The sequence below is a fragment of the Fukomys damarensis genome, unplaced genomic scaffold (assembly GCF_012274545.1).
Source record: "Fukomys damarensis isolate Sample0158 unplaced genomic scaffold, DMR_v1.0_HiC HiC_scaffold_28, whole genome shotgun sequence".
NCBI classification, from domain to species: Eukaryota; Metazoa; Chordata; class Mammalia; order Rodentia; family Bathyergidae; genus Fukomys; species Fukomys damarensis.
The window spans coordinates 47,058,903-47,070,760 of record NW_022900940.1 but is presented as its reverse complement, the minus strand read 5'-3'; the positions used below and the strand labels follow the sequence as shown (position 1 = coordinate 47,070,760).

Below are 11,858 nucleotides of genomic sequence, written 5' to 3'. Positions count from 1 at the left end.
AAAAAAAAAAAAAAAAAAAAAAGAATTCTCAAACAGGTGTCTCCGAACAAATATCTCAGCTTATGGCAGTTCAAGTTACAATTTTTCAGTTTTATGATGGTGCAACAGAGACTGCATCCACGAGAGCTGTCCCTGTCTCTTTCTGGGCCAGTGGCGCATGGGACACTCCTCTTTCTTGAGGTGGGACAGTGAGGAGAACCACAGCCCCAGTCAGCACCTGATCACGTGGGAAGCAGCCCCCAAGTCCCAGTGTACTGAGACCTGACACCAGAATGTCTGGTAGGTTCAGTGTGCCGACACAGTCTTGACTGAGATACAGCCCCATCATTAGTCAAGCAGCATTTGTACTTTCTCTTAAGATCAAATGATTAAATAAAATTTCCAATCTAATAAAATACAATCAAGTCTGCTATAACGGTTTTTTAATTAAAAATTTTTAAATAATGCCTGTTTTGAGAATGCAGATTTATTCTAAAGCCATGGATATAATGAGAGACAACTGGGCCATAATGACACTTTGCCTCTGATTTTGTTTGGAAGTAATACTAGGTGGGTGCAGAAAGCTGTACCTGGCTGAACCAACCACGGGGAGTCTGAGGGGCGAGCGTCTCAAACAGCCACCACCCACCTCAGGTCGCCATGGCTGTGAAGGCCACACCCACCCACACCCGTGTTACAGCTTGCAACCCTCCCCCTGCCCACTTCATTGGCAAATGCCAGTTCTTTTCAAGATAAACTATCATTTTACTCTAGTCTTCATGTGCTTTCTTACCACTTGACATGTAAGACTATTTTCCTCAGGTTCCTGTCTTCCTGTGTTGTCACCAATGAAGTTGGAGTGTTGTGCCCTAACCCATTTTCCCATAGGCCTTATGTGGTTTTTATTGCACAATTTTGCATAATGCAGTAATTTTTAAGGAACAAATGTTGTGTTATAGCAGAACTGACTGTAACTTCAGGCTTGTCCTTTCAACTTTTCATTCTCATGACAGTTTCCAGGGTGTGTGTGTGTAACTAAAACTGAGGCTGAAAAGCGCCAGCTTAGATCCCTGTCATGCCGCTGAATTAAGCTGTTCCATCACATCAAGAACCGGTAACTTACTCTGTGAACAGGACAGCATCTCACAGGATTTCTTCTCACAGGACGGAAAAGAACCAAATTTTATTACAGCTGAGTTGGACTCCCCACATCTTTTCCTGGTTTTTTGTAAGATTTTTAAACTGAACTTGCAGCTGTTAAAGTGTATTCCAAGACCAAAAGAGAACTGGGTAGCTCCTGGGCACAGCGAGGGACCCCAGGGCAGGAGGACAGAGTGGTGGCCAGATGCTAAGCATGACTGCAGTGCAGTTCGCTGAGGAGTTGTTTTCAAAGCACTGCTCTCTCTAGGAGCTGGCAGTGTCCCAGAAACAGCACACTCTGTTCCTGAATGAGGAGGTCCTGTGAATGGCTCCATCCAGGGAGACACAGGCAGGCAGACCGACTCAGACCAATACAGACACCAGCGCTCAGAGCAGAGCCAGGGCAGACACAGTGACTGTAGGGGGGCAGATAAACAGACACAGGGAGGAGGAAGGAAAGAGAGGAAGAGGGAAAGGGAAAGAAGGGGCAGGGAGGGGAGTGAAGGTCAGGGGGAGATGCCTCTAGCCATCTTCCCTTCCTGTCTGAAAGGCAAGGTCTGGATGAGAGGCAGGGGGAGGAAGGAGCCTCTATAGATCTTCCAAAATGGAAAGCAACTAAGAATAATGACTGTGCTTATAAATCTAAATTCATGCTGAGATTAAGAAAAAAAATCAAGTCTTAGACATAGACACAAACCAGGAGAAGCGCAAAGCAAAATTTTTATGTCCTAAATACTGCTTTGAAAAGAACTAAAAGTATTTTAGCGTACAAAAGTGTTAAAACTGAGACACTAACCTAAAAATTAGTCAAAGCAAATTGTAACTCCAAATGCTATCATGCATGCTTGAAAAGCATCCGGAAAGATATATGGCAAGCTTTTTAAAAAGCAGCTCTCTCACCAGGTGTGGTGGAGCATGCCTAGGATCCCTGCACTCTGGGAGGCTGAGGCAGAAGTACTGTCAAATTTGAGCCTAGGGTGGGAAATTCAGTGATTTAGCAAGACCCCAGCTCAATTAAAAAAATACAGAAAGGGCTAAAGATATACTTCAGTGCACAGGCCTTGGGTTCAATCCCCAATGCTTCCTCCACAGTGCCTAGGTCTATTCTTTAAAACTTTCTACCTTTTTTTTTGGAGACAGGTAGTGCAAGCTGGTCCTGAACTCACTGTGTAGCCCAGGCCGGCCTCCAACTGATAGCAATGCTGCCTCAGCCTCCTGAGTACTGGGATTACAGGTGTGAGGCACCACACCCAGCCTGTATTGCTTAATTTTTTTTGTAATAGATAGATTTGGACTTCCTGTCTCAGTTTACACATTTCAAAATAAAGCAAGGCACACTCACTATCATGTCTGAGCAGTGTACCAATCTGTGCCACTCTCATGGGCACCATGCAAGAGGGGCTAAGGGCTGGGAAAATCTACAAAACACTCAGTGATCTTTTCTTATATCATATTAAATCTTTCTTCGACTACCTTTGATAATCCAAACAAAGAAATACAACCTTCAACAACAGCAGCTGCTGTGCTGGAACCATGCGGCTGGTATTCTGCTGGAGATTTACAGGAATCATCTCATCCAGGTCTTCCCAACCATCTTCCCAAGGAACAGATACTGTTACTGTCTCCACCTTCCCGAGGAGGAAGCCAAGGCTTCAAAGCACTTCAGAGTAAGGTGCTCAAGTCACACAGCTCGTTAGGAGGTGGAGGCGGGGTGAGTCTCAGCAGCCACGGAAAAGCACAGGAAGACCAGCCACACTGAGCAGTGCCATCAAAGCTGGGCCACATGGTACAGAGGCAGGAAGAAGGGAGCGGCAAAGGGCACAGCTGAGGCATAGGTCAGCAGAAGCCCTTTTCCCAAAGGCTCAGCAAAAGCAGGCTGTACAGCAAAAGTCTGCCTGCATGGGCTGCTGGTGACAATTTTTTGGTAAATTTGGGGTGGGAATTTAGAATCCGATTAAGGGAAATCCAGGTTTTTGGATTCCATCTTTCCATGTGGAAATCTCTATCCTAAAGGTCAACCACGAATGTCAGCCAGCGTGGGCCTCCCCGCTTTGTCAGGGGTTTCAGTGGGCTGTCTACCTGGCTTGGCCTGCGAACTGCTCAGAAGAGCACATCTCCACGGGGCTATGAGATGAGCAGCAAATGCCTGCCCCAGAGGGCTCAGCACCACCCCACAAGCCATACTTTTAGTTTGTCTGCTCATGTAAGCTTGGCTTCGCAGTCTTCCTAAGGGCTGTGAAACCAGCCTGAATAGAAGCCAAAGTAAAATGAAAACACTTGGTTTTTAGAGCACCTGAAAACAGCAAGAACATGGGTTCCCATCCTTACTCTGTCAGTCATTAGGTGGGCAGCCGCCCAGAAAGTCCTCTTCCACCAAGTCTCCAGCCCATGACACGCTAGAGGGAGGCTCTGGAACCACAAGCAGGCAGCCGAGACATGCCTGTCGGCTGGGCTGACATGAGTTACAGCCTTGCTTCTTGGACTTGGAAGACTTCTGCCTACCAATGCAGAGAGGTGTCCCTCGGGAACACACCAAACCACCTTAGTCTCTGTGCTCTTCTCCATTGTGTAAGGGGGTAGCATATGCATTTTTAGACACGACTTATGATGGGGTCACATCAAGTAAAGCTGGGCTAAGCCAAAGCCATGCCCTTAGCACACCTACTGAACACAGCCCTGAGCGCCGCCCCGCACTGCAGCATCTCAGCAGTGTGCCCTGTGACTGGGAGCTCCCAGCCTGGCCAGGCAGCATTCCACTGCACACCACTGGCCCAAGGTTCCACATCACAAGTGCAGTTTCTGTATGTATGGTTTTCACATCATCATAAAGCTGAAAAGCCCCAAATTAATCATAGTTAGGTCGGGGACTGTCTGTACGGACCTTTTCTCAGACAAGAGCTCAGGGGATCAGCGTTTAGAATTCAATTAAAAAATGAATAAAATCACACCAAACAAAATAAGATGCTCATTCAAGCTAAAATTACTTAAATTAAAAGTTGGCTTATTTGCGCACGCCTGTAATCCCAGCACTCGGGAGGCTGAGGCAGGAGGATCGCTGCGAGTTTGAGGCCAGCCTGGGCTACACAGTGAGTTCCCGGTCATTCTCAACTACATAGTGAGACCCTGTCTCAAAAATTAAAAAAAAAAAAAAAGTTGGCTTATTTTCCTGACAACACTCAGGAAACAATGAGGAAGATCTACAGGCAGAATGCAATATGAAGGAGGCCAAGTCTCAAATCAGGTGATAAGCCCACAGCCAGACACTTTAGTCATACCATTTGAGTAATGATCTCTGAGCCCCGCAACTTTCCTTTCAAGTAAACTCATACTTCTGGAGAGGTTCCACCATGTAAGGTTAGGGTGCACTCTGCATACAAAGGCTTTACAGCCGGGCCTGCTGGTGTACACCTATAATCCCAGCACATGAGAGGCTGAGGCAGCCTGGACTACACAGCGAGATGCTGTTTCAAAATAACAAAACAAAACAAACAAACAAACAAAAAAAGGCTTTATAAAAATACCAGTACATGCCTCAAAGGATATATAATTTCATGCAGTCTCTGACAGCCCCATTCCAAGAATACCCAATAATCACTCATTCAAAATAAAGATTATTAATAATAAAGCTTATATATGGCTAAAAAATATAAATACCACCATGCGTGGTGGTGTATATACCTGAGGCCGAGGCAGGGAGATCATAAATTCATACCCAGCCTGGGCAACTTCATGAGATGTGCTCATGTCCCTAGGTTCAATCACAGACAGATAGACAGACAGACAGACAGACAGACAGACACACACACACACACACACACACACACACGTGCAGAGCAAAACACAGGTAAACACACTCAGAGTCTTTGATCAGGCATAGCAATAATGTACCGAAAGCTCAGTTTAGAGCCTCTAGGTCATTCGTGAAGCCTCCCCTTCACAGCATCAGACTTCCTGGGTCCGGGCTGTGCTCTTAGGAAGCTCCCGTTCTACTTACAGTCAGGCTTCGCTTATGGGCTGCCAAGTACAGCTTGTGAAGTGTCAACTGACATCATCTGTCTGTCTTAAAGACTATGACCCTGAGAGACAGCCAAGATCAGGACAGAGAAGACAGGAATCAAGACGTGTTTGTTTTTAATTCCTGGAACTCCTTATCTTACAAACCAACTCTGCACTGCAGCCATATTTCCTCTAAACCTTTGTCATTCACAACTGGATTACAGTGTGGACCGTTCATCATTTGGACTAAGGTCTGAACTCTTATTTACTAAATGAACACCACAGCCAACTAGACACTGTCTAGTCAAGTACTGTCCCTAGCAGTGTCTGAGACAATGACCTTAGCTTTGATACAGTAGTCAATACTTTCCCTAGTAACTATTTAGAAATATTTGGCATACCATTTAAGACTACATGGACTACATGAGGACATCAAGCACTTAATAACTTTGCTGTCAACTTTTCCTGTAAAATTTTCTTACACTTTTTTCAAAGCACTCCTACGTCCCTGGCCAGCTAGTGCAGCCCTACTCTAATAGTTTGCTTCTACTGGTTCTTCCAACCTTACAGCTGCTTTAGATCTAACTACTTGAGGTTTATCAGGCACATGATTGAGACTGCTCTAGTGAAAGCAAGCACAGTCTAACTGCCAAAAGAGGAAACAAACCAATGGGTCTATCCCCAGAACGGTCAAATCTCAGACTGGGGAGACCAGAGCTGACGTCTGACACATGGGCCCTCAGAGGACAATTGACCAAAGCGGGCTGGCAGGGCTGGCAGACGGCTCAGAGACGGCTCTAAGCTAAGGATGGCACTGGAAAACTGAGAAAAAGTTTTTTCCACAAAGCACTTGGCATCATTTCCACTAGACAGAGTCGACTGAAAAGGACGATTTCAACACCAGCCGCCCTAACAAATGAGTCTCCAACTAATTTGCCAAATGCATTGCTCCTTCCCCCAGTGCTGAGGTGCCTTGACATAAAAAGGTAAGACGCAAGTGCAGAAAGAGAGTCGCTTACAGCACACAGGCCACTTGAAACAAGTTTTTACCAAAGGTCTGTAATCAAATGATTGAGCCCTTCAAGTCAGTGCTTTCTGACAGAAATGAAGGCCACACGAACGCACCGCTCCCCTGGCATGTGCACTTCCCCCGGCAGGGCGGGCACTGCAGCATGCCCATTCACACTGCAGCAGGAGAGCAGATCACAAAAGGCAGATTACAGGGAGCATGGGGGAGGGACAGGTCTGAATAGATGGTAAATAATGTTGCTAGGAAAAGAGCAGAAATATGGCAACCTCAAATAATCTTCTAGCCAGGAATTCCTCCCAAGAGGACTGTCCTTTCAGAACTTTGCTTTCAAGTATGTGAAATACAAAAACCTTACTATCTAGGGGGTATTCCTCCTCTGCCTACTGAACTTGTAGCTCTCCGCAAACATTTATAAAAGTCCTTAAAAAAACAACAACAAAAACCCAAATGCTTTCCTGAAAGGGACGGAAGGACAAGGTGGGGTAATGAATGTTGTAACAGTCATCTCTGTGGCTGCGAGTCTAACATCTCTCCCTCCTCCGTAATCACTGCAGTAGACCGCTTGGCTTGTCCTGCGGAAAACTGAACAGCTGAATTGGCCAGCTGGCTTTCTGAAGGGCCTCCTGACTAGTTTCCTGCAATTTTGCTCAAGGTGCAGACTCTGACCCTAGTGCTAGAATATTCTCAGGCAGGCACAGGTGCCTACACACACACACACACACACACATACACACACACACCCCCACCCACCCCCACACCCCCACAACCTTTTGGAAAACAGCTGTTACTGCTTGGAACAAAACAACCACTGAACTGATTATACTACCTGAGACCCTGGTGTCAGGCTTCTGACTACATGTATCCCCTCACGAAAAGCGCCATGGATGACACTTCCACTTGGCTAACAGCCTCGAGGCCTGCATGGCGTCACCAGAATGACTCCCACAGGACAGCATCCATCACTGGGCCTGAAAGAAGTGTGAGCTCCCGACCCGACGGTGCACACCGTCTGGGGGCTTTCACCCGCCACCTCTTGCCCACCCTGCATCATGCGTAATGTTCTGCTCCTCAGGTTCTTCCATGCAAGAAGAACAGGAAGACTGTGCGTGTGTTCTGGTAAACTCTAAACTCCATCAGCCTGTAGCTATTTTCTGATTAAATCCTCTGTTAAGCGGGAAAGCACGCTACAAATTTAACAACTTTCTATAAGGTACAGCTGTCAGTTTGTTATCCCATTGGCAATCCAATTAGGCAGCAATCACACTCAGCCCTTAGGGAGGCGAATCCACAGTCCCATTTTAGGTCTGTGTCACTGTTCTCCCAAATGAAAGATCCAGGGCTATCACCAAAATACAAAAAGTTTTAAAACAAAACTATGCTTTTACCACTCCAATCCAGTTTTCATATAGTCAAGCAGGGACAAAGAATTAAGAAAACCTGGTAAAATGCAAATTCAGAGGAGTTCTGCTGTTTTGTTCTTTAAAATGGAAACGTCTGTGCAGGAACCTGAACAGGGATCCCCATCTTCCTGGCCCAGAGGGAGCAGCAGTTCCAAGCTGTGGCAGAGTGAAAGCACCATCTGCTGAAGATGCTGTGCTTGGTCTGTCACAATCCCTACCCCTCCGCTCCTGGCCTTGCATCCTTTTTCATCTTCCCTCACTCTGGATGGAAGAGGGAAAAGACCCTGAATGAGGTAGCAACCAACACCTCACACTGAGCACGCAGCTAGAAGACCTCCTCACTGAGCATTCTGTTGATAAGAAACAAATGATTAATTACTTAACAGCACTAATGTTTCAGTGAGTTTGCAGCATTTTTTAAAAGAGACAAACAGTATCTGCTCCACCTGCAGGCCGAAGATGTCAACAGATAAAACATCAGAAGTGATAGGCAAAAATGAAACCAGAAACAGCAAAATTAAAACTACCTGACAAGAGTTGTTAGAAAAATCATAATCAATAGCATGTGATTAAAGGCTTAAGACTTATTTTTATTTATAATCCTGCAACTGGAGAGCTAAGTTTCAACCCCAGCTAAAGCCATACAAGTTCACTGTTGCAGGCAGCATGAAATTTGAACCCAGGGACAGAACTCAGCCGTCATCCCACTCCCTGCAGGAAGACAGAAGGCATGATAGGCACCAAAGCAGCGTGGCTCCCCCCGCCATGTCCAGAGCACCACGGAAAAGAATGGTCTTTTCTGGCCCTTGGTCCACAATTACATTTTTATACACTCAATTTACATTACTGAATGACTTCCCAGGGTGACTGTGTTTTGAAGTTGTTCTTCCTCTTGACAGTGTTCATTTGAAACTGCTGTAGATCTGAAGTATCTGACAAAACAGCTTTCAAACACATTCTACAGGAAACACAGCACACTGCCTGTCATAAAACCTCACTTACCACAAGATAAAAAAAAAACAAAAAAAAACAAAAAAAGAACCAGTTACAGGGCATTACAACGGCCCTCCATTTTTAGAGCACGATGTAACCGATGTGCGATATGGGAAGCTATGTATGATATAAACCCTAGCGTTTTGTTGAGTTAATAGCAAACTCTACTCTGGCCTGCATTTGAACTTTGGCCAGATCACTCAGGTGACATTTCAGCATGGCTCCCATGGACAGCCTGCAGCAGCTACTGTCTTGTTGTGGTTCCCCACTCTGATCACCAGCTCTCCGGAGCTCTCTCCCTCCAGGCCTGCTGGCAGGGCAGGACAAGCGCCAGGCTGGCTGAAAGAGGCCTGCACGAACTCTTCCTGACTCTGCTCGCTATGTAATGCTAGCAAGCCCTCACCCACTTCTGCAGGATCATCCAGAACTGGGCCTCCAGCCAAGCTCAGCCTCGGAAAACTTACCCAGTGGAGCTTTCAGCTCCCGAGCAGAGGAAGCACTGCTCTGGAGAGGCATCTGGTTACCTTCCATTCACAGAAGCCGGTTGTGCTTCAGTGCACACTTGCTACTGCAGGCTTGCATCATGATTTGGTTCTGTCCACCAGCTCCAAGTATGCTCCGTGTTTGGGCTTATGTAACATTTGCTACTACTGTAAAAAGCACTTGAATTACAAAGGTCCTGGCAGATCAACAGAAATGGGGGTGGAGTCTAACTTCATCTAATATGGTCATACCAGGCGTCCTGGCTGGTGTAAATTAATCCTTCCATTTGAAAGGCAATTTGCCAGAACTGGAGAAGCCAGAATTTATAAATTTAACCTGCTAAAATTTGAAATACACCCGAATTTTTCTGAATAGCTTTAAAGTGACACTGCTACTGCCAAGTATGTCAGAAAATGTACCCATCTAATTATGAAACCTACATTTTAAGTCTCAGCAGATCTTCAGCAGCCTTTCTCCACATTTTATTTCTCCTGTATTATCCATACTTAGTAAACTTAAAAAAAGTTTGTTAGACATACTTTTCCTTCTACATCTAGTAACAAAAATCGTGACCCATTTTCTGTACATATTTTCAAAATGTACATCATTTCACATTCTGCAGTTTCTCCAAAATTTGGTGTTTAATTACTGGGAATTAATCACTGGGATTTTCTATGCTTTTAATCCAAATTTTCTCTAAGTGCCCCTTGTAAAGTGTCCGTGTCCTATCTCAGATCTATCATCCTGCCCCACGACTCCGCCTCCTCCTGGTAACAGGTGAATCTTAGTGTCAAAAGACATGGAAAAACTGCCAGCTGATCTAAGTTTGAATAATAATGGATGGCTCAGATGCCTAACAGACCACAACAAACACTTTAAAAGGTGAAAAGAAGAAGGGAAGGGAGTACAGTATCCCATCCTCCGACACAAAATATTTGCCAGAATCATGAATTACATGCACGGGAGTGATTTTACCTGGAAGGCACAAAGAGGTTTGAGGCACGGGAAATTGCTCACACTGGACCAGACATAAATCTAAGTTGATGCTGCTTTATTTCCACGGCAAGCACCCGTTCCAATGTGCCTGTGACGGTAAGAGCAGGCACCCAGCCCATCCCCCAGTTTCTTACCACCTCAGTCCAGTACTCTGCAACCACTGTGGCCCCTACAATCACCAGAGGAGCACAAAGGGTCACTGTAAGCAGCCCTGGGAGCACAGGGTGGGCTCAGTTCTCCCCTTCCTCTCTCTAGAGGTAGCTAGCAAAAGTAAGGATTTCAGGTTAATTCAGGAAGAAGTTCCTTTCTGCACAATCTGAACGTCACAGCTCTTATATTACTGCTCACTCCCCAAGGGGCAGCTGAAGCGTCTCCCTGATGACACCACTGCAAAACAGCAGAATAAAGAGCCTTTCTCAGCCAGGCTTGACTCCTCAGACTGGCCACGAGTCTCTTCCGGCCTCCCAGCACAAAAACGCCTGCCTCTCTGGCGCTCCCTCTACACTCGGTGAAGAGTACTAGCGAGGGAAAAATTGTGAGAACCAGGGGATCCACAACCATTTTGGCAATGAAGTTCTGTAATTCTGAGGAAAATCAGTGTGAACTGGGGCAGATGTTCTTAAACACTACAAACACACAATTACATGTAATTAAATGTAGTTAAATTAAGAGAAATAATTCGAATTTATTTTTGCCACCTGTGTCAGGAAAGGGACGAATGGTAGTGTAGTTCAGGAAAATGTAATTTCATACACTAAGAATATATACTGGAAATAAAGCAGCTTAGATTAAAGTTTTAAATACTCAGACATGCCTCTCTTAATTCCCTGAATAAAATGTATACGCAAATTGTTCTGCTTGGAAAGCATTATTTTTTTCTTTAAATTATGTCCCAATATCCTATACACGTAAGGTTTATTTTGATACTAATTTAACAATGATTACTCACGTTTAGGTGTATGTGTGAGATGTGGCCATATGTCTTTTTTCCTACGAAAATAATTAACATACTAAAAAGATTACAAACTAAAACATCCTTTTAATACAGTAACATCCATGTGCCGTGCAGACCAAAAATCACATCGACTGCAGTTTGAATGGTGTGCACAGTGGTTTTACTCCGGTACAGAGAGAATCCTGAAGAATTCTTGTGTTAATGAGTTAGCTCAGCAGCAGCCGCTGGGCAGGCTGCGCAGTGGACTTGCGTAGAGGGACAGGGCATAGCCAGCTTGCAGCTGCAGTCTAGCACTTCCGGGGAGTAGCCATGGGGAGCAGACTTCAGTCTTCACCTGGCAGCTGTTACTATCTCCTCCCACAGGGCCTGGGTGGGAGTAGGCGAGGTAATGCATGGAATGCAATGCTTAGCACAGCTCTGGTGTTTGACAACTGCATCTATGATGATTACGACCAAGGAAAACCTGGAGTTAGGTATCATTTGAGAAGAAGGCAGAGTAACAGGGAATCAGAAAGAGGTTCACTACTAAAATCAGTCAAGCCCTCCACAAATCCTGGGATTTCCCAAACTGAAGGCCTGAGAGGCCAGGAAGGGTGTCACTGCTCCACAGGGCAACAAACACACTGTTGGCAGTTATGAAATACTGTGTTCCATCACCAGTAGTAGCCAGTTCTCCATTTTACAGACACACAAGCCTCCACTAACCCCATTTCACTGTCTCAGCAGGCCGGGCGAGTTATAATTGGCCTTAATTGGCACTTACAGGAGCTTTAACATTCCTTACCTGCTGCCAAGGAGCACTTGAGAGGAGAAGAAAGTATTTTCAAACTTGGAAATACCGAGCAATTCATTCAGCTGAGGTCCTGGAAGCCTGCTATCCAGAATC

The 11,858-nt window shown here is 45.5% G+C and overlaps 1 protein-coding gene across 4 annotated transcripts in view; it reads right to left on the bottom strand.

Annotated features, from left to right (window-relative positions):
• The window catches only part of Atxn7 (ataxin 7), a 103,615-nt gene that overhangs the window by 23,126 nt on the left and 68,631 nt on the right, over positions 1–11,858 (bottom strand). The window contains exon 1 of one of the 4 annotated variants that reach the window (XM_010606572.3): positions 9,003–9,195. The exons of the other annotated variants lie outside the window; for them this stretch is intronic. Coding sequence (XP_010604874.2) covers positions 9,003–9,069 — 67 coding nt within the window. The 5' untranslated portion in view covers positions 9,070–9,195. Of the gene's footprint in view, positions 1–9,002; positions 9,196–11,858 lie in introns of those variants that run through there. 4 annotated transcript variants of the gene reach the window in all.